The 23,994-nt window shown below is 35.3% G+C and overlaps 1 protein-coding gene across 17 annotated transcripts in view; it reads left to right on the forward strand.

Annotated features, from left to right (window-relative positions):
* The window catches only part of LMNTD1 (lamin tail domain containing 1), a 497,491-nt gene that overhangs the window by 432,465 nt on the left and 41,032 nt on the right, over positions 1 to 23,994 (forward strand). For 12 of the 17 annotated variants that reach the window (XM_059402767.1, XM_059402765.1, XM_059402764.1 and 9 more), the window contains 3 exons: positions 3,778 to 3,896; positions 12,747 to 12,976; positions 15,833 to 16,031. In XM_059402767.1, coding sequence (XP_059258750.1) covers positions 3,808 to 3,896; positions 12,747 to 12,976; positions 15,833 to 16,031 — 518 coding nt within the window. In that variant the 5' untranslated portion in view covers positions 3,778 to 3,807. Of the gene's footprint in view, positions 1 to 3,777; positions 3,897 to 12,746; positions 12,977 to 15,832; positions 16,032 to 23,994 lie in introns of those variants that run through there. The other 5 variants (XM_059402773.1, XM_059402774.1, XM_059402770.1 and 2 more) reach the window with 4 other exon arrangements.

The raw sequence follows: 23,994 nt of genomic DNA on the forward strand, positions 1-23,994 counted from the left end.
CCTGCCAGGTCTCTGTGGATAAGTCAGCTGCCAATCTAATATTTTTACCTATACTGGTTTTATAAGTAACTAATCTACTATTTGTATTATTGTTCACATGTACCTGTGAAATTTTTTCCTTTTATAATTTTATTATTCTTTCCACTCAAAGAATTCCCTTTAACATTTCTTACATGGCTGATTTAGTGGTGATGAACTCCTTCCAGTTTTGTTTGTCTGAAAAACTTTTATCTCTCCTTCTATTCTGAATGATAGCATTGCTGGATAGAGTGTTTTTGGTTTCAGGCTTTTTCCTTTTAGCACTTTGAATATATCATGCCAAATCTCTGGCTTACAAAAATTCTGCTGAAAAAAATCAGCAGATAGCTTTATTGGGTTTCCCTTGTATGCAACTATGTTCTCTTTTTATTGTTGCCTTTAAGAGTCTCTCTTTGCCATTACTTTTTGCCATTGTGAATATTGTGTGTCTCAGTTTTGGACATCCCTGGGTTTTCTGTGCCTCTAGATCTGGATTTCTATTTCCTTCCCCAGATTAGGGAGGTTTTCAGCTCTCATTTCTTCAAATTAATTTTATGCCCCCCCCTTTCTCTATTTTCTATTTCAGGGATCCCTATTATGTGAATTTTACTATTTTTGATGAAGTCACTGAGTTTCCTTGATGTATTCTTATTTTTTATTGTACTTTTTTCTTTTTGTTTTTCAGTGGCTTTGCTTTCTATTATTCTGTCTTCCAGCTGACTGATTCATTTTTCTGCCTTTTCTGCTCTACTATTGATTCCCTCCAGTGTACTTTTAATTTTAGCAGTTGAATTCTACATCATTGATTGGTTCTTTTTTTTTTCTCTTTGTTTAAGATCTCATTGAGATCCTCTAGTCTTTTCTCACATCCAATTAGTATCTTTATGACTAGTACTTTGAATTCTTTAAGAAGCATCTTGCTCGTCTCCAAATCATTTTGTTGTGATTTTGTCCTGATCTTTCCTTTGGGATATATTCCTCTGTCTCACTTTGTCTAATTCTCTGTGTTTGTTTCTATGTATTAAGAAAGCCAACTACATCTCCTGCTCTTAAAAGTAGTAAACCTATGAAGAAGAGTTCCTGTTGTGCCCCATAGTGCAATGTTCCTTGTACACCAGAACCTGGCACTTGAGAGATGTCTCCTATGTTTGTTGCATGCACACTTCCATTGTGGTTGAGCCACATTTGCCTTCAGTCCAATCAGTTGCAAAGCCATCTTTCTTGTGAGCAGGATTCAGCATCTGTACTATTACAGGTCCAGTCTGGGGTGACTTTAGGCTTGTAGTTGTGTCAGACCAGATGCATGCCATCATCCTGTTTGCTAGAACTATGAATACTATGAATTGTGGCCACACCTACCTGCAGACCTGCAGGACACTGTCCCTGCATTGTCTCCTGAGTGGCTTTTCTTTTCTTTTTCTTTCTTTTTTTTTTTTTTTTTTTTTTGAGAATGAGACTTGCTATCAGGCCAGATATCTGTCCTGAGTCTGTCTTTTTGGGTTGCAGTGACAACTCCCAGAGCCCTCTCTTTGTGCTGCCCCCTGTGAGGTTTTTGTTGGTGGGCTGAGCCAGCAGTCACATCACATTTCCTCCCCAGCCCATTTCTGGGGCTTCAGTGGAACTGGTGTGTGTGTGATTATCTTCCCTTCTCACCAGAGCAAGAGTCACTTTGGAGTGGTGTTAGCCACTGTCAGGGCTGCTTGCAGAATAAAATGCATCAGGTGTAGCTTTGGAAGGATTGAGGCAGGTTGAATGGGACGGTGTGCAGGAGCACGTGGAGGCAGAGCACACAGGTGTTAGAAAAAGTGCCCATCTGCTTGCAGAATAAAACCTGGGCTAAGTAGCAAGTGTTCATGTTTATTCCCACATACGTCTGGGTATCTAGGCTGGGTATAAATGGGGGAAGGGTGCCCACCAGCTCTTTTGTTCTTAGAGAAATTTCTTAAAGATGTCTACCCCTCTAGCACACATTTTGAGATTAATAAATAAATATCCAGGTGATTTTCAAACTGCTACTTATATGCTCTATCTTGGCAGTGTTATGTGTGTGCTGTCTCTTTAAGGGTAGAGACTATTTTCTCTCACCCTCTGGCCCTCCTGGAGCTGATCCCACAAGTTCCTAGTGTTAAGCCTCAATGACTGTAAAAACTCACAAAGTTGGGGCACCTGGGTGGTTCACTGGGTTAAAGCTTCTGCCTTCGACTCAGGTCATGATCCCAGGGTCCTCTCTGCTCTCTGCTCAGCAAGGAGGGCCCTTCCCTTCCTCTCTCTTTTTGCCTGCCTCTCTGCCTATTTGTGATCTCTGTCTGTCAAATAAATAAATAAAATCTGTGGGGAAAAAAAAAAAAAACCTCACAATGTTAAGCTCTCTCATTTTCAAAACCAAATGTTATGGGACTCATCTTCCCAGTGTAGGTCCTGCATGTCTAGGATGCCTGGTGTGGGACATGTTCCTCTCCCTTTCCTCTGTTTGTGGTGTCCCTCCAGTCTTTGTGGTTAGACTCTCAAGTTAGGTTTTTTCCCAGCTGGAGCTCCATCCTTTCACCATTTTCTCATGTGGCCTCCTTTCTACAGTTAACTGTAGTGAGTCTATTATGCCAGTCTTCAGATCATTTTCTGGGTTAGTTATATTGATGTGGTTGTTATCTAAGAGTATCTGTGTGACAAGGTGAGTTTAGGATCCTCCCATTCCACTATTTCACAGGGTCCCCAAGAAATTGTTTTCTCTTATTAAAACAGTTACTTTGCTCATTGTCCTTTTTATTAAATAATGCTCATCATTCCATGATGGAAGCCATTTTCTAATCCTTATTGGAAGATATCTTATCATTATTCCTTGAAGCAAGAACTATTTATTCTTGGTACAGAATAGATGTTCATTTAAATATTTATTGAATGAATTTACTCATCCAGTAATCATATTGCTAATATATCTTAAAACTGTGTACAGTGTTAATTTTATTCTTATACCATCATTACCATAAAATATTGTGAATCTTTTATTCAAGGTTAGAATCTGAACCAACTGATTTCTTCTAAATCATACTGCTGGCATAACTAGAAGAATGTAAATCTCCTGGCTTTGATTTCACTACTTCTACCAATAGCTTTCTTTCTGCCTGAAAAGTACACAAGTTTTCTGTTACTGCTACTTGGCTATTTCCATGTGTTCAAAGAGCATTTGTCAGAACAAAACAAAAATCAAAAAAACAATTAAAAACAGTGACTAAAGCTCCAAATATTTACATACTAGCTTTGAGCCTCATAAATCCAAAATAGATTATTGAATATTTTGGTGGCAAAATTTGTCTGACTCTCCTAAAAACAAGTTACCATATTCAATGTCTGCAAACTACAAACCAGGTGCAGTGTCAACATAATTGCTCAGAGACTGGAACTTTGTAACCATGGAGACATTACCTCACAGTGTTCTAACAGGCAGTGTTGGCCAGATGTGAAGGTTATAGTCATAAAGGTATCTGTGCTGGGTTGCCACCTTGTTTCTTGAGCTGCTTCCAGTGAAGGCCACACACCTTCACCTTGATTTGAATAATATGATTAACCAGTACTAGTATTGGCTCTGTCAGTGCTTACATACTTACTTTAGAAACCTGGTTCTGGCACCAGCTTGGGAAAGAAATTATTAGATCTGGCAGATGGCTTGAGGTAGTTAGATTAACAGCTGAGGTCACTTGAAAAAAAAAATCTACCTTGAACTTCAACTATATTTATTACTAGTATCGTGACTTGTTTCCCCAGGAAAGAAAAGAGAATTTTCTCCTAGCCAAGATGAAAGGCATGCAAGCCAGTCAGAAAACTTTGGTGGCCCTGCAGAATGAACTTCATGAGCAGGAAGATAAAATGAAGAAACAAACACAGTAAGAATGGCACAAATGAGAGGAGGATCTGAGATTTAGAGGATAATGATAGAGTACTTGACCTCTTGTTTCAAAACATCTTATTTTAAGTAGCTGTAACTAGAATTGATTCTAGTTGATTCCATTGATTTAGAATATCTTCTAAAATTAATTAACTATAATGTACAACTATTTTTTTAACCCCAGTTTTATGAAGTTGAGTCCTTGAATAATGCAAAAATTCACCTGGACAGATCTCTGTCATATAAGACATGGTTGAGATTTCAGAACTTAACATGTTAAGGCAATTGACAGACAATTTCTTTAAAACTCTTTTACTAACCTTTGAGACAAAGAATTGCTAGAGAATTGTGTTTTTTGGAAATGCCTGTGAAGACTTTGAATAAAAACTACAACTCCCTCGCTACCCCCAAAAAGAAAAACAAAAACAATAACAATAACCAAAAAAAAAAAAAAAAAAAACCTACAAGTCCCTATTTTTACTACTAGTATGAATCATTCTATCAATAAAAACATGAGCATGGGTTTTCCAATTTTTTTTAATGACCTCTAGTATTGAATATACCCAATTTAAAGCTAATTATTTTGTACCTACATGTCCTGCATTTACTGATAAGTTCATTTTTAAAATATTTGTTCTTAGAGGTCAAGTGAGAAATGATTGTTGTCAGAATTACCAATGTAGCATCTCCCAAAATAACACTGAAATGTGGGAATTGAACTTCTATAACTACCTCTGGAGTAGTACTTAATCAATTACAGAGGAAACAAAATGTAAGAAGACTTACAAAATTCCGTATGATAGAGGGCAAGCTAACTAAGCACTAGGACAAATCTCTCATCTTCCAAAAGAACTGTTAAAGGATAGTGAGTGCAGAGTTTAGACAATGGGGTACATCACATATGTCTCTTGTTAAATGTCTCACCTCTTTCAGAGGTGTGTGCAACCATTAGAAATTTCTTTTTCAGGGGTGCCTGTATGGCTCAGTAGGTTAAGCCTCTGCCTTCAGCTCAGGTCATGATCTTAGGGTCCTGCGATTGAACCCCACATCAGGCTCTCTGCTCAGCAGGAAGCTTGCTTCTCCCTCTCTCTCTCTGCCTGCCTCTTTGCCTACTTGTGATATCTCTCCCTGTGTCAAATAAATAAATAAAATCTTTAAAAAATCTTATTCAGCCACAAATATAAGAACACTTTGTGGCCCTAAGCCAGATTTCTTTAATCACAACATTTGCAAAGGCTTATTAGGAATCTTCTGTGGAATTAAATTATTTGGAAATGGTATTATTTTACTGGAGGAAGAAAAAAACTTTGGAGCTTTTAAAATGAACATGCTGAAAAGATATAGCCAGTTTATAATGAAACCCAGATGTAAGGAACTTTGAAAAGAAAAGTACATTTTCTGCTTATGTTAGTGTCAGGCAGAAATCATGTCATATGATCCTGTCTCAGGTTGGACAGAGATGAAATATTGTAACTTGACAATCTACTTCTTAGTCTCCTTTCCACAAACTACCACATCCTACTCCAGAGTATATTTTCATGGGTTAGAGGTTTTCTGACAAAGATGAGTGCTTAGGTGTCAGCAGAATAGCTAATGCTCAAGCTTTATATATACTGGCCTCGTAGTAGAATTTTCAAGCCAGTGCCATTTATTTATATTAAAAAAAAAATGCCTGAGATGTCTGTGCCCTCTGAGAGGTACATTTAGAGAAGTCTAGTTTTGAGTACAAAGCTCTCCAGATAATAATACTTCTGATGAAGGAATTTACAAATTGTAGAACAAAATGATTATGAATACCTCCTAGTAAACAAAGAGATTAAGACTGACATCACTTTGGCAGATTTGGGTACTTCATGCTCTTGTTCCCTTATAGAAATATTTGGAAAACAAAAACAAACAACAAACCAGAGGACTTGCTAAAATATCTTTATAATAACTCTGTAAAATAAAGAACCAAAATAGAAATAAGCCATGGAGGCAAAATTCTTAGCTCTTGACTTACAGAGGATAAATAAGTGGCCCACAATAATGGGGTGCATGAACTGGCCATTTATCCAGTTTTTCAAAAAGCTAGAGGATTTTGGACCCCAGGACTTTGTTTACAATTCAATTGTTAAATACACATATACATACACATACACACAGATTGCTTTAAGGGAACTAAGTCTCAATGTGACTCATAAAATGGAATTGTCATTAATCTTTTCATGAGCCAAGCCATGGGAATATTACGTTACTTGTAAAATTATTGTGTTGTAGTTTAGAGGCTTTGTTTAAATACACACTAGTTAACAGATGTTTTTATGTTTTTGAAAAACAAAGAAATAAAAACCTGTGTTTGTAGTCAGATTTAATTATAAAAATAATACCTAGAAATTAAGTCTGTTTTCTTCCTTTTCTATATTCCCCTCAACATACATATACACACATACACACACACGTACACACATGCACAGACATATATACATGTATACTGTATTTAATTAATTTTCAGAATATATTTGAAAGTAGACATTAACTGGAATTTTTATAAGTATAGGAAAATCAGTTAGCATGAATTAAAGGAAAATGTTTACTAAACAATAATATATTAAGCAGGAATTATAACCATTTTTTTAGTTAATGGAAAGGGAAATATATAGTAAGTAATAAAAGTGGTATATAAATGGTTTCTAGAGTCTCAATTTTGAGTAAAAAAAAATGTTAGAAACACTGGAATGGAGTGGAGGAGGCAAGATAGTGGAGGAATAAGGGACCCTATTTCAGCTGGTCCCCTGAATTTAGCTATCTATCTACCAAACCATTCTGAACACCCAAGAAATCAGCCTGAGAGGTAAGAATATCTATCTGGATCTCTACAACGAGAAAATCTCTGCAGGTTGCAAGGTGTGAAGGATGGAGTCATGAATCTGCAGGCAGATATCAGAGGATAAACAGAAGGGGGAAGGAGCTGTCATAAGCTGGTGCCTCGAAAGTGATATAACACTGGAGCACAAGAGGATCCTACAATGGGAACCAGGCACAAATTTGCAGAGAGAAGGCCCCACACAGGACCCAGGAACTGCAGGTGCACACACATGAACCTAGACACTCACAGTTTTAGAAGCCCAAAAGGCAGAGACATGCCCCAACCCTGGGGTTGACTTCTGGGAGATATGCTGTGGACACACACCACTGCAGGAGTCTGCCTTTTTTAGTAGCACCTACAGAAACAGAGACTGTATCTTGAAGGGTTCAGTGAAGAGCAGACTATGACTTGTCTCCTCTTGGACAGAGTTTTGGGTGTGACTATTTTTGCTCTGGCTCTCAGGAGAGATGCAGAAAACCACTAGAGAACAAAAGCTAAAAAAAAATGGTTTCCATTGAGGCCAACCCCTAGACAGGGACAGGGCATCTCTCCCCAAGTAGGGTTGCCTGAGTAATAGCATGGCAGGCCCTTCCCCCAAAAGACAGAGTGGAAGAACAAGAGGAAGACAACACTAGTGTCTGCATAAAATGGGTGCATCTTGCTTACATCATGGTTAATACTTTGGACTCTGTGTATTCTCTCAACCACCCCTCCACAGAGTTATAGGAGGAGGAACCTCCAACAAAGAAAAAAGAGACTGTGGTCTCTGCCACAGACCTACTGGTTATGAATAAAACCAAGATGTCAGAGATAGACTTCAGAATAGCAATTAGGAAGTCAATATCTAGGCTTAAGAGAAATATTAGTGACAATATAGAATCTCTAAGGGCAGAAATGAGATCTAATCAGGCCAAACTTAAAAATACTATGAACGAGAGGCAGTCTAAATTGTATATCCTGACAGCCAGCGTAATGAGGCAGAAGAATGAATTAGTGAGCTAGAAGATAAGATAATATAAAGGAAGGAAGCTGAGGAGGCCTAGAATAAACAGCTAGAAGCATAGGAGAACAGACTTAAAGAGATCAGTGATGTCATGAAGCATTGCAATATCAGAATTAATGGGATCCCTGAGGGGATGGAGAGAGAGAAAGGACTAGAAGGCATATTTAAACAACTTGTAGCTAAAAACATCCCAAATCTGGGGAAGTAAACAAGCATTTGTGTCCAAGAGGCAGAGAGGACCCTTCCCGAGATCAATAAGAACAGAAAAACATCCCAGCATATAGGAGGTAAAACCTGCAAATCTTAGACCCAGTGAAGCTATTCTGAGAGCAGCTAGGGGGAAGATATTTCTTACATATGGAGGGAGGAATATCACAGGGTTGCAAATTAGATAAAATGCATCACCCATCCAGATGCTGTCTACAAGAGACTCATTTTGAATATAAAGACACTTACAGTTGAAAGTCAAGGGATGCAGAACATCAGAAAAATTATATTTTAAGCTAAAGACTGTAGTAAAATATGTAGAGGGACAGTATATCACACTTAAAGGGTCTGTCCCACAAGATCTAACAATTATAAATATCTATCCCCCCAACATGGGAACAGCCGAATACATAAGCCAACTATTAACCAAAAAAAGAATTATATTGATAATAATACTTTAATAGTAGGATGTCTTAACACTCCACTCTCAGCAATGGGCAGATTTATCTAAGCAGAAGATCAACAAAGAAACGAGCTCTGAATGACACATTGGACCAGATGGACCTCATAGATACATATAGAACATTCCACCCTAAACAACAGAATACTCATTCTTCCAAAATGCACATGGAACTTTCTCTGGAATAGACAATATATTGTGTCACAAATCAGGTCTCAACCAATACCAAAAGACTGAAATTATTCCCCGTGTATTTTCAGACCATAGTGTTTTGAAACTGGCACTCAATCATAAGAAAAAAATTGGAAGGAATTCAAACACATGGAAGTTAAAGACCATCCTGCTGAAGAATGTTTGGTTCAACCAGGAAATTAAAAAAGAACTTAAACAATTCATGGAAACCAATTAGAATGAAAACACATTGATCCAATATCTATCGGTTACTGGAAAGGCAGTCCTAAGGGAGAAATACATAGCCATCCAAGCCTCACTCAAAAAAGTAGAAAAATCCAGAATGCACAAGCTAACCTTACACCTAAAGGACTTGGAGAAAGAATAGCGAATAAAACCTAAACGAAGCAGGAGAAGAGAAGTAATAAAGATTAGAGCAGAGAGCAATGAAATACAAATCAGATAAACAGTAGAGCAGACCAATGAAACTATAAGCTGCTTCTTTGAAAGAATTAATAAGATAAAATTCTGGAAAGACTTACTAAGAAGAGAGAGGACCCAAATTAATAAAATCATGAATGAAAGGGGAGAGTTCATGACTAACACCAAGGAAATAGAAACAATTATTGGAAATTACCAGCAACTATATGCCAACAAATTAAGCAACCTGGAAGAAATACATTCCTTTCTGGAAACTTATAAACTACCAAGACTGAAACAGAAAGAAATAGACAATCTGAATAGGCCAATAAAGAGTGATGAAACTGAAGCAGTTAAAACAAACAAACAAACAAAAAACCTCCTAAAAACAAGAGTCCAGGGCCAGAGGCTTCCCAGGGGAATCTTATCAAACATTTAAGGATGAAATAATACCTATTTTTCTGAAGCTGTTTCAAAAGATAGAAACAGAAGGGAAACTTCCAAACTCATTCTATGAGGCCAGCATTACCCTGATTTCAAAACCAGGCAAAGACACCATAAGAAGGAGAATTACAGACAGATATCCCTGATGATGAAATGGGTACAAAATAATAAGATCTTAGCTGATAGAATCCAACAATACATTAAAAGGATTATCCATCACGACCAGGTGGGATTTGTTCCTGGGGGACAAGGGTGGTTCAACATTCGTAAATCAATCAACATGCTAGAGCACATTAAAAAAAAAAAAAAGACAAGAACCATATGATCCTCTCAAATTGATGCAGAAAAATCATTTGACAAAATACTGCATCTTTTATTGATTAAAACTCTTTAGAGTATAGGGATAGAGGGAATATACCTCAATTTCATAAAAACCATCTATGAAAAGCCCACAGCAAATATCATTCTCAATGGGGAAAAGCTGACAGCTTTTCCCTTAAGGTCAGAAACATGACAGAAATCCCCACTCTCACCACTATTGTTCAATATAGTACTAGAAGTCCTAGCATCAACCGTCAGAGAACAAAAGGAAATAAAGGAATCCAAATTGGCAAAGAAGAAGTCAAACTCTCTCCCTCATATATGACATGACACTTTATGTGGAAAACCCAAAAGACTCCAAAATTACTAGAACTCATACAGCAATTCAGTAATGTGGCAGGATACAAAATCAATGCACAGAAATCAGTTGCTTTCCTATACACTAACAATGTAACTCTGGAAAGAAAAATTAAGGAGTCGATTTCATTTACAATAGGACCAAAAACCATAAGATATCCTGGAATAAACCTAACCAAAGAGGTAAAGAATCTGTACTCTAGAACTTTTTATGAAAGAAATTGAGGAAGACACAGATGGAGAAACATTCCATGCTCATGGACTGGAAGAATAAACATTGCTAAAGACCCCAAATAGCCAGGGGAGTGTTAAAAAAGAAAACCAAAGTTGGGGTCATCACAATGCTTGACTTCAAGCTATTTTACGAAGCTGTGATCGTCAAGACAGCATGGGACTGGCACAAAAATGAACACGGAACAATGGGACAGAATAGAAAGCCCAGAAATCAACACTTGACTCTATGGTCAACTAGTCTTTGACGAAGAAGGAAAGAATATCTAATGGAAAAAAAGATAGTCTCAGGGCACCTGGGTGGCTCAGTCATTGAACGTCTGCTTTCAGCTCAGGTCATGATCCCAGAGTCCTGGGATTGAGCCCTACATCGGGCTCCCTGTTCAGTGGGAAGCCTGCTTCTCCTTCTTAGTATTTCCTTGCTTGCATTCCCTCTCTCTGTCAAGTAAATGAATTAAATCTTTTAAAAATTAAAAAAAAAGAAAAAAAAATCTCTTCAATAATAGGTGCTGGGAAAATTGAACTGCCACAGACAGAGGAATGACAATGGACCATCCACTTACACCATACACAAAGATAAACTCAAAGTGGATGAGAGACCTGAGGGTGATACAGGAATCCATCAAAATCCTAGAGGAGAACATAGGCAGTAACTTCTTTGACCTTTGCCATAGCAACTTCTTTCACGTTACCAAAAGCAAGGGAAACAAAAGCAAAAATGAACTTTTGGTACTTCATCAAGATAAAAAGCTGCACAGCAAAAGAAATAGTCAACAAAACAAAGAGGCAACCCATGGAGTGAGAGGAGACATTCACAAATGACATTACAGATAAAGGGCTGGTATCCAAGATCTATAAAGAACTTGTCAAACTCAAAACCCAAAAAACAAATAATCCGGTTAAAAAATGGACAGAAGACATCCAAAGAACAAATAATCCAATCAAGAAATGGGCAGAGGACATGAACAGACATTTCTGCAAAGAAGACATCCAGATGGCCAATAGACACATGAAAACGTGCTCCACATCACTCAGCATCAGGGAAATACAAGTCAAAACCACAATGAGATACCACTTCACACCAGTCAGAATGGCTAAAATTAACAAGTCAGGAAATGACAGATGCTGGCGAGGATGTGGAGAGAGGGGAACCCTCCTACACTGTCGGTGGGAATGCAAGCTGGTGCAACCACTCTGGAAAACAGTGTGGAGGGTCCTCAAAAAACTGAAAATAGAGCTACCCTATGACCCAGCAATTGCACTACTGGGTATATATCCTAAAGATACAAACGTGGTGGTCCAAAGGGGCACGTGCACCCGAATGTTTATAGCAGCAATGTCCACAATAGCCAAACTATGGAAGAAGCCAAGATGTTCTTCACTGGATGAATGAATAAAGAAGATATGGTTCATATATACAATGAAATTACACTCAACCATTGGAAGGGATGAATACCTACCATTTGCATTGATATGGATGGAACCAGAGGAGATTATGCTAAGTGACATAAGTCAATTATCACATCATTTCACTCATATGTGGAACTTAAGGAATAACATGGAGGACATTAGGGGAAGGAAGGGAAAACTGAAGGGGGGGGAAATCAGAGGGGGAATGAACCATGAGAGACTATGGACCCCAGGAAACAATCTGAGGGTTTCAGAGGGGAGGGGTTTGGGGGGAAGAGTTTAGGGTGATGGGTATTAAGGAGGGTACGTGTTATAATGAGCACTGGGTGTTATACACAAATAATGAATCATTGAACACTACATCAAAAACTAATGATTTACTGTATGGTGACTAACATAACATTAAACAAAAACCTGAATGAAATGGTTGGTAGCATTTTGTGATTTTTTTGGTAAAATTTTTGGTTGGTAGCATTTTGGTGATTTTTCTTTTCTTCTTTCTACTTTTAGCCTTTTTCAAAATCATCTACAGCAACAGTTGATGGATATTTATTTTTTATTTTTATTTTTTAAATAAATATTTTATTACTTTCCTTGAGAGAGAGCACAAGAGAGAACAGAGGGAAAGGGAGCACAGAAGGAGAGTCAGACTACCCCTGAGCAGGCTTCAGTGTGGGACTCAATCCCAGGACCCCAAGATCATGACCTGAGCTGAAGGCAGATACTAAATCAGCTGAGAAGCGCAGGCACCCTGATTGACTGATTTTTAGTTAAAAGAGTAAATAAAAGCATTTCTTAACATTCATGCATCTTATTTAGATTGTTAAAACTACAACTATAAGATGTCCTTATGCTTATGTAGATACATAAGTCCTTTGAAAAGCAGAACTCTGGTTAATAATCATAGTTCATGATTCTTATGTTCATGTCTATTCATTTTTAGTTTCTCACTTATTGTACTAATTTTTGTACACAGAAGAAAAGATACCCAAGACAGTCTCCTAATGACACAGCGATCTTTAGCACATTTTTTTCCGACAGCCAATTCAGATCCAGCATTGTCATTTCCATGGTCATTATCCTATGAAATGCCTCTTGATTACACTCTGTCTAGCCCTCACTTTAGTGGACTAACTGTATCAACAATTGGGCAGAAGACTCCTAAAACTACAGGAGTGGGACTTTCCAGATCAGAAAACAGCTTGGGTAAGCAAAACGTGTACTGATTTTTTTTTTTTTTTAAGATTTCACTCATTTATTTGACAGACAGAGATCACAAGCAGGCAGAGAGGCAGGCAGAGAAAGAGAGAGAGAGGAGGAAGCAGGCTCCCTGCCGGGCAGAGAGCCCAATGCGGGACTCGATTCCAGGACCCTGGGATCATGACCTGAGCCGAAGGCAGAGGCTTTAACTTGCTGATTCAACAAGGGACCCCATACCAATTTTTTTAAGATTATTTTTAAATCATGTAGTTTAATAGATTTTTATATGCCTAGAAGTCAGAATGAATTCCAATAACACAGATTTCTTAATGTCATATGCAGAGTAATTTGATTATGCTCAATATTGATCCTAACACTTAGTCATATTCAGGGAATATAAATGTATGTGGCCAAATGTATCATCCCCATGATTAAAATATCTTTAATTGTCACAATCATTTATGGGTTGATGGTTTAGATGCTCTAGAATTGCTAGATAAAAATTCTAATGTATAGCATTAACTCCCCTTCTTCTGAACACTGCCAGAAAGATTTAAGCAATGTCTTATGTATTTGTGCCACTAGGAGACTTATAGCTTAAGTAAGGATAAAACAGACATATAACAAAGAAACGAAATAAATGGTAAGAAAAATGGTGGAAAGATAGAACATTAATAAATTTGGAGGAGAAGAAAATGAAAACAGTACTACAATAGGAAAAATTCAGGTTCTACAGTTGCCAACAGTGTAAGCAATGCACTCAGCAATATCCACAGTGTGTTCCTCATGTTGTTAGGGAACTTCAAGGGAATGTTATCATATTTTACTGAAAACATCATGGTCTTGGAAACAGAGGACTTGTCTAAAGGATATTTCTACACTGTGAGATAATAGGTTAGGTGTTCCTGAGTCCAATTACACCTACAAGTGCAAAGTAGGGATTAAAATATCAACTTCACAGGGCTGGTCTAATGATTAAATAAGATATGTATGAAAATCACCTAGCATATAGGAAGTACTAAATAAAAATTAGTCATGAATATGAATATATCTGTAAGCACCTCCTCCTCATTGAATACGCTAGATTTGGGGTCTGTATCGTAATTACCAGTTAACAAGTTTCAAAACTGGTTGCATAAACACACCCATGACTACTTGATGCCTCTATTTTCCTCTATTATTCCGTAGATATTTAAGCCTGGCTGTTGGTTATCTATATTTCATTTTGTTTCTGATATTTTGCTAAACTTGTGACACAGTGTTATGTAGGATTTTGATCTACTGCCATTATTCCCTATGCTTCATTGTTTGTACGCCTATACACTTTTTAAAGAAGCCTCCTAAGATTACAGTGACCTTTAGCAATGACTAAAATCCATACCAACTTACATCTAGGGACAGAATATTTTTCCTTCTTTATCCCTGTACCATCATGATATATATTCTATATTTGGATTAAACTGTGCAAGATATTAGGGAAAAAACAACTTATAGTGGTTTCCCCTTGCAAGATGAGAGTTGAGCTGGGATATGCAGTCTTCTTCAGTTACTGTAGGTTCAGGTTCTGTAGATAAATGCCTGGATCCACTGAAACTTGTTACCTTTGATTCCTTTCCATTTGTTCCTCTAGATGAAATAACAACTGGAACTAAAATTAATTTCTTCTTCCTTTTTACAATATAAAGGTTTTCATCCCTCAAGATAGGCCATCAAAAAGAATACTATATAATCTCCTTCCCCAAAGGAATTTAAGGATTAAGTAAATACTCAAATGACTGGGAATGAACTAACTTAATTCCAAATATTTCTTCTAAACAAAATATTTTGAGGGATCCTCTTTAGCAACTATGTGCTTATGCATTGCTATCTTTCACCTTTCTTTGGTTTTGTTAAAGATACAAGAATATGAAGCAAACTCTAGATTGTCTCAGTCTTTTGATGATTTTGGACACAGTGAACTACACTATTGTAGTGAACTACAATAATTGCTGTCACTTACTAAACACCTATTAAAAACTAGACACTGTACTAGGCAGTTATCTACATTTTCTTCAATCCTCACATTACCTTACACAAGGTTGTATTATTTTATGTTCAGGAAAATGGAGAATTAGAAAGTTTAAATCAGTTGGCTTACTAAGCAGCAGAGCTGGGATAAAATCCAAGACATATTGTTCTAACCACATCATCAGGGTCTCTCTCTATAGCGTTACTCACTCTTTGCAGACACATCATTAGATTTATCTAGCCTGCTGCTTTCCATGCAAAATTATAAAAACTATTTTGTATTTAAACCTTAGTAGTGAAAATTTTAAAAGAACAAATTTCCAAGAGACTGATTAAGCATTACTCTCTCTTTCTAATAAACTATTTTAGTTGATTAGAGGAAATTCAAGTCCTTACCGAGCAAAATTACTAACTATTTGTAGGAAGGGTTCATTTGCAGTTTTAATTTATGGGTAGTAATTTGGGAGGATGGCTAATATGAAATAAAGTTGTATTTATACATAACATGTCCTAATTTGAGACGCTCAAATATTTACCTCCTTGAGAACTTATGATGCTTCTAGTACAATGGAATAATAAATTAAATAAAAGTCATTATGCTAATGATGTTATTGATAATTTAAGATAACTAACATAATCTCTAGGAATTGTGTGTCACTAAAAATAATCACTAGTTATTTCATAGACTTTGGTGTATAGCTTTTAATTATCCTCATTGAGTTTGAAAGTGACAGTAAAATGCATAAAGAAAATAATTTTGTAGAAGCGAAGAACAAAGATACTGGCTTTGTGTTCTTTTTTAATGTCCTTTTATTTACTTCTCTTTGTTTCTTTCCTCTTTGGTTTCTTTGAAAGGAATCAACAGCTCCATAATGACAAAGAGACAGGCTCTGCCATACCTTGCTCCTGAGATACCAGTAACTGGGGAAGGAGAAGATTACTTCCTATCTTTGTTTGGTGATTCAAAGAAACTTCTTTCACACTCATCCCCTGCAGAGAAAACCTGGAAACACTTTTCTATGATTCTTGAAGAAGTAGGCCAATCTAGATCCAGGTACATATTCTATTTGAACTATTTAACATCTTTTATTGGAATAGGAACTACTTTACTTCAGTAGGAAATGAAGTTTTAATCTGATATTACATTCCTGATTTCATCTAAAACCTTAAGCAGTTTATTGAAATATAACTCTTTTATGTTCTGAGCAATGATAAGAAATCAATGTAATTTATTAGGGAACCAAACAAGGAATGCTGGTTTTTCAAAGATGCCAGAGGAAACAGCACTACATAATCCCTACAATAAAGTCAACCCTATTTTTTGTTATTGGCAAATCACTCATATGGATTTAGTGTCTTTTTTTCTCTTCTACTAGGTGCTTAAGTTCAAAATAGAAGAAAAATTAATCCATTTTTATGGTGGTTGGTATCTATGGCAAAAAGAATTGGTCAAGAAGAAAGTTGATATGAGAGCTAAAATAAAAGAGCTGACTCGTTTATACATTTACTTAATCCTGCTTTTCTTGTTGCTTTAACAACAGATTGAATTGTGAATTATTAGAAATAAACACATGTCGACAGAGAGTGTGAGAGGGCTAAAAGGACTTACTAGCCAGTTTAAAGGTCAGACATAAAGGAATCTGCTTTCCGCTTAGGTCAGATTTCCTAAAATCAACCACTGTTACCATTCAACTATAGTGAATAATTAAGTGTTCTCTCAACCATCTAAAAGCACTATAAGAAATTATTCACTCAACATCTAACCATTGTGTTAAGAATGATCTATTTGGAGCAAAAATTAAAAAAAAAAAAAAGACTTGTGAATATGGTTTTAAGAACTTTCACTCAGACCAGGAAGACCTGCAGGTAAAAGGATTGAGAGACAAATTAAGTATCAAGGCATTTAGAGAATTTTCTCCCAGTCGAGGATGACCTGGGAAGATTTTGTGAAGGAGTTGTTAAGTAGAATTATCTAAGAAAGATAAGTAAATTTTGGATATGCACTAGTTCTCAATTGTGCCTACAAAGTTGAATCAGCTGAGAGGTTTTTAACGTCCTGACCCTAGCCTAGACTCTTTGAGTCAGAATTTCTAGTGGTAGAATTGAACATTGTATTTTTTTTTTAATCCCATGGTAATTCTAATGCACAGTCAAGGCTGAGAACCGCCAGCCTATAGAAAAGGAGCAGCATAAACAAAGTGAAGGAGGCAGAAAAAGCTAGGATCAGGTTGATACAAGGCACTTTATAGCATTCCCCCCTGGACAGTTCATAAATTGGTATAACAGAGTTTTAGGGGCCAAGATTGGGCAGTGATCACAGGGAGCCTTGAACACCAGGATGAGGAATTTGATTTTTATAATAGGTAATGGGAAGCAACGGGAAAGTTTCAAACAAAGGAGTAACAGGATCATGACTCAGAATGTTGAACTGTGGCAATGAATATTATGAATGAATATTGGATTTTTGTCAAATGCTTTTTATGCATCTACTAAAAAGATCATATGGTTCTTAATGTTAAAGCAACCGTACACACTTAAAATAAACCTCCTTTGATCATAATATTTATTCTTTTAATATTGATATATTACTGAATTTTATTGGTTAAAATTTTGTTTCAAATATTTACATCTGTGTTTGTGAAAAGTATTGATCTATAAGTTTTCTTCTCCTGTAATGTATTTGCTTTGACATAAGGTAAAGCTTGCCTCATAGACTGAGTTGGGATATATACCCTCCTTTTTCATTTTCTAGCTAAGTTTATATAGAAGTAAATTTTTTCTTAAATATTTTATAGAATTCATCAGTGAAGCATTCTGGGCCTGGAGTTTCTTTGGGGGGAGGTTTTTAATCTACAAATTTTATTTCTTGAAAATAGATATCATGATATTCTTGTTATCTATTTCTTCTTGGTTAATTTGTGTCTTTCACACAATTTGTCCATTTCAACTACTTTGTCAGATTCATTGTCATAAAGTTGTTCATAATATTCCTTTATTATTCTTTTAGTATCTGTAGTGATGTCACATTTCTAATTGCTGATACTGGTCAGGTATGTCTTCTATCCATTTCCTTAACAATCTTGCCAGAGAGTCATCAGTTTATTGAGCCTCTCAAACAACCAGTGTTTGGTTTAATTGATTTTCTGTGGTTTTTGTTTTTCTTTTCTATTTTATTGATTTCCATTCTGATATGTGTTTACTTTCTTCTGCCTCCTTTAGGTTTCCTTTCCTTTTCTTTCTCTAGTCTCTCAAGGTGAGATCATTGGCTTTATACCCTTTTCTCTTCTAATATAAGCATTTAGTAAATTTCCCCTAAGTACAGCTTTAGTAGCATCCCACAAATTTGATATGTTGGATTTTCATTCATTTCAAAATACCTTCTAATTTCCACTTACTTTCTTCTTTGATCTTTGTGTAATAAGAAGTTCCCAAATGTTGACAAATTTGCAAGTTACAGTGATTTTCCAGATATGTTTTTATTATCAATTTTTAATTAAATTCTATAATGGTCAAAAAATATACTTTGCACTACTTGAGTCTTTTAAAGGTATTAAGACTTGTTTTACAGTCAGGATATTTTCCAACCTAGTAAGTGTTCTGAGTGAACTTACAAAGAATTTATATTCTGATGGTGTTGAGTAGAGTATTTTATAAATGTCATTCAGGTCAAATTTGATTGCTAGCCTTAAGTTACAGTCTTTTTGCTGCTTTTATGTCTACTTGTTCTATCAATTTTTGAGAAAGGGGTGTTAAAATCAACTATAATTGTGGATTTATTGATTTTGCCTTGCAGTTCTATCAGTTTTTTTTCTTTTATATATTTTGAAGTTCAGTTACTAGATTTACAAACATTTGAAATTGTTATATCCTCTTAATGAACTGATCTTTATATCATTATGAAATGAACTTCTTTATTGGCATTATTATTTATTTATTATTTATATATTATATGGCATTATTCTTAGTTCAGAAATCTACTGATATTAATATAACCATCTCAGCTTTCCTTTTCTTATTGTTAGCATGGTAAGTCTTTTTCCATTCTTTTACTTTTAATCTATTTGTGTCTTTATATTTAGAATGCATGTTTTGTAAGTAGCATGTAGTTGAGACTTGTTCTTCCGTCAAGTCTAATAATCTCTGTCTTTTGAGCATTTAAACTGTTTACATTTAAAGTAATTGTTAATATTTGTTTTCTATTTGCCCCAACTATTGTCTTTCTCCTCATTTTCTGTATGCTTTTGAATTGAGTATTATCAATGATTCTATTTTATTTCCATTGTTGGTTGATTAGCTATAACTCTGTTATTTTAGTGGTTCCTTTAAGGTCTATAGGATATCGGGGCACCTGGGTGGCTCAGTGGGTTAAGCCTCTACCTTCGGCTCGGGTCATGAACCCAGGGTGCTGGGATCGAGCCCTGCATCAGGCTCTCTGCTCCTCAGGGAGTCTGCTGCTTCCTCTCTTCCTCTGCCTGCCTCTCTAACTACTTGTGATCTCTGTCTGTCAAAAAAATAAAATCTTAAAAAAAAAAAAAAAGGTTTGTAGGATATCTTCAGCCTATCACAGACTACCTTCAAATGATATTATACCACTTCACAAATAGTATGACTTTTCAATAGTATTCATTTCTTTCACCCCATACATTGTGTTTTTGCTATCACATATTTTATTTCTTCATGTGTCATAAATCCCAAACTCCATATTTTGTTTAATAATTATTAGAAAAAATTTAAAATATAAGAAAAATATGTTATATATTTACCCTCATATGTTTTCACTGCTTTCCAGCATTTCTTTTTTGTAAATCATGTTTCCATCCCTTATAATTTTGCTACTACCTGAAAAAGAACTTCCTTTCTATAATAAGGATCTGCTTGTGATGAATTCTTTCTTCAGTTTTTAAACAGCTTTATTGATATATCATTGACATAAAAATAGTGTGTATATATATACATATATACATGATGTATATAATTTATAAGTTATTTTATTTGTCTTTTTAGTTTTTTATTAAGATGTAATTGACATATCATATGTCAATCATATCATGTAAGTTTAAGGTGTACAACATGATGAATTGATACTTATATATTGTGAAAGGATTGCCATTAAGTTAGTTAACATATCCATTACCTCACATAATTATCTTTATGGTGTGTGTGGTGAGAACATTAAGATCTATCTTCTCAGCAATTTTCAAGTATCATTAACTATAGTCACTGTGTTGTACATTAGATCTCTAGAACTTACTCATTTTGCTTAACTGCAAGTTTGTACCCTTTGAACCACATAATCCCATTTCTGCCTCCCCCAGTCCCGAGCAACAAGCACCATCAAGATCATACAATATTTCTTTCTGTATCATGCTTATTTTGTTTAGCATAATGTCCTCCAGTTCTATCCATGTTGTCATATATCTATATTGAAGTCAGGATTTCCTTCTTTTTAAAAACTGAATATTTCAGTGTGTGTGTGTGTGTGTGTGTCTGTGTGTCTGTGTGTGTGTGTCTGTGTGTGTGTGACATTTTCTATACCCATTCATCTATTGAAGACATTTAGGCTGTTTCCATATTTTGACTATTGTAATAATGCTGCAATGAACATGAGAGTGCAGTATCTCTTCCTGATCCTCATTTCATTTAATTTGGATATATATCCAGAAGTGGGGAGCAGAAGCAGCAGCCTCCATACTGAGCTGGGAGTCCAACATAGGGCTCTATCCCAGGACACTGAGACCGTGACCTGAGCTGAAGCAGAAGCTCAACAGACTGAGCCACCCAGGCACCCCATCTTTTCTTTTTGATAATAACCATCCTAACAAGTATGAAGTGATATTGTGATTTTGATTTCATTTCTCTGGCAATTTGTGTTGTTGAACACCTTTTCATATACCTGTTAAACATTTGAATTTCTTTTTAAAAGTTTCTATTGTGGTCCTTTGCTATTTTTTAATCAAGTTATTTGCTTTTTTGCTGAAGAACTGTATGAATTCCTTATATATTTTGGCTATTAACCCTTATCAGATATATGGATTACAAATATTTTTCTCATTCTATGGGTTGCCTTTTCATTTTGTTAACTATTTCCTTTTCTGTGCAGAAGTTTTTTAGTTTAATGTAATCCCCCTTATTTATATATACTTTTGTTGCCTGTGCTTTTGGTGCTGTACCTAAGAAATTACTATGAATACCAATAGCAAGATTTCCCCCCTCTTTTTTTCTCCTATGACTTTATGTTTTCAATTCTTATCCCATTTTGAGTAATTTTTGTATGTGCTGTGACATAGGGGTCCAATTTCATTCTTTTACATGTGGCTATCAGTCTTCCATCATTCACTGAAGAAACTATCCTTTCCCCATTGTGTAATTTTGGCACTCTTGTTGAAGATCAGTTGACCGTAATTTTTATGCATGGGTTTGTTTGGGGCTTTCTATTCTGTTCCATTGGTTTATATGTCTATTTTTATGCCAGTACCTTACTGTCTTAATTATTTTAGCTTTATAATATAATTTGAGGTAAATAAGTGGGATACCTCTAGCTTTTTTCTTCCTGCTCAAGATTGCTTTGTCTATTTGGGGTCTTTTGCGGTTCTATATGAATTTTGAGTTGTTTTTCCAACTTCTGTAACACACACAGGTCTTTGGTATTTTGGTAGGTATTGCATTGAATCTACAGATCACTTTGGGTAGTATGAGCATTTTAACAATTTAGTTCCTCCAGACCATGAACATGCAATGTCTTTCCATTTATTTTGGCTTTTAAATTTCCTTCATCAATATTTTGTAGTGTATAAGTTTTCAATATTATAGTCAATATATAGTACAATTTCAGTGTACAAGTCTATTACCTCTTTGCTTAAGTTAATATGTGAGTATTTTATTCTTTTTATTGCTAATATAAGTGAGATTATTTTCTTCTTAATATCTGTTTTAGTTAGTTTATTATTAGTGTGCAGAAATTCCACTGATTTTTGCATGTTGATTCTGCAGGTACAACTTTACCTAATTCATTTTTTCTAAGAGCTTTTTGTAGTGTCTTTAGGATTTTCTACATATATGATCATGTCATCTGCAAATAGCTGTAATTTAGGTCTCTTCTCATTTGATCATCATTAATTTTTTTTCTTAACCTGATTGCTCTGACTAGGACTTCAAGGACTATGTTGAATAGCAATGGTGAGAATGAACATCCTTGCCTTGTTCTGGATCCTAGAAAAGCTTTTACCCATTGATTTTGTCTTTTACCCAATGGTGATTTAAGAATGTGTTGTTCAATTTCCATGTATTCATGAGTTTTCTTTTTTTCTGTTATTGATTTCTAGATTCATTCCACTGTCATTTAAGAAGATAGCTGGGATGACTTTAATCTTAAATTGTTGACTTATTTTGTGGCCTAACATGTGATCTATCCTGGAGAATGTTCTGTGTGTGCTCAAGAAGAATGTGTATTCTGCCACTGTAGGGTGGCTGTATAATAGACATATCCATTTTATCTATTGAGTTATTCAAGTTAGCTGTTTCCTTATTGATTTTCTACCCTCAATATTCTGTCTGTTATGAAAATGTGGTTACAAAATTTCTTATTATTGTAATGTTGTCATTGTTTCCCTTTAGCTATGTCAATATTTGTTTTATATATTTTGGTCCTCTGATGTTGGGTAGATAAATATTTACAATTTTTACATCTTCCTGTTGAACTGACCCTTTTATCAAAGACCTTTATATAAAGGTCTTAAGAATGACAATTTTTTACTTAACGTCTTTTTATCTAATATAAGTATAGCTACTTCTATTTTGTTTAGCATTTGCATGAAGTATATTTTTTTCTATCCATTTTCTCTCAACTTATGTGTGTCCTTATATCTAAAATGAGCCTCTTATAAACAGTACATTGCTGGATATTGTTTTCTGTTCTAATCTATTCATCCATTCTATGCCTTTTGATTGGAGAATTTAACCCATTTATATTTACAACCCATTTACATTTAAAATTACTATCAATAGATTAAAAACTTGGTATTGCCATTTTGTTCATTGTTTTGTTTTCACAGTCCCTTTGTTCCTTTCTTCCTCTCTGTCTTGTTATTTGATAAATTTCTGTAATGGAATTTATAGGGATTTTCTGGTTATCATAATGCTTGTATAGATCTTCTCACAGCTTTAACTATCTATTTTGATTTCATAATTACTTAAGTTCAATTCAATATAAAAATTCTACACTTTTACCTCACTTACACTTTATGTTCTTGAAACCAGAATTGGCTTTTTTAAATAATGTGAATCCTTTGCAAATTTTCATATTTATAGTTATTCTAAATACTTTTGTTTTAACTTTTATGTTTGATTATTGGTAATTTGTGCACAACCACAAGTGTCATATTATTTTGTATATATATAGAGAGAGAAATAGATATATAGATATACACATTTGCCACTGAGATTTATACTTCCACATATGCTCCTGTTGCGTTTAGTGTGGGTGTTTTGTTTTTTTTTTTTAAGATTTTATTTATTCATTTAAGAGAGAGAGAATGACAGAGAGAGCACAAGCAGGGAGAGAGGCAGAGGGGGATGGAGAAGCAGACTCCCCACTGAGCTGGGAGGCCAACATGAGGCTCAATCCCAGGACTTGGAGATCATGACCTGAACCAAAGGCATACTCTTAAGCATCTGAGCCACCCAGGTGTCCTGTTTAGTTTTTTAATTCCATTTGAAGAACTACTTTAAGCATTTATTGTAAAGCAGTTTTAATGGTTGAAAAACTCCATGTTTGTTTCTTTGAGAAATGCTTTATCTCTCTTTCACTTTTAAAGGATAGCTTTTCAAGATACAGTATATCTTGTTGGCAATTCTTTCTTTCAGTACTTTGAATATACTATCCCGTTTCCCCTGGTGTACACAGTTTCTGTTGATAAATTCACCTACAAGTATCATAGTGGTTTCCTTCTATGTGATTAATCTTTTTTCTCTTGCTGTTTTTGGAAGATTTGATTATGATGTCCCTGGTGTAACTTTCT

Source organism: Mustela nigripes, chromosome 6, assembly GCF_022355385.1.
Source record: "Mustela nigripes isolate SB6536 chromosome 6, MUSNIG.SB6536, whole genome shotgun sequence".
Taxonomy (NCBI): Eukaryota; Metazoa; Chordata; class Mammalia; order Carnivora; family Mustelidae; genus Mustela; species Mustela nigripes.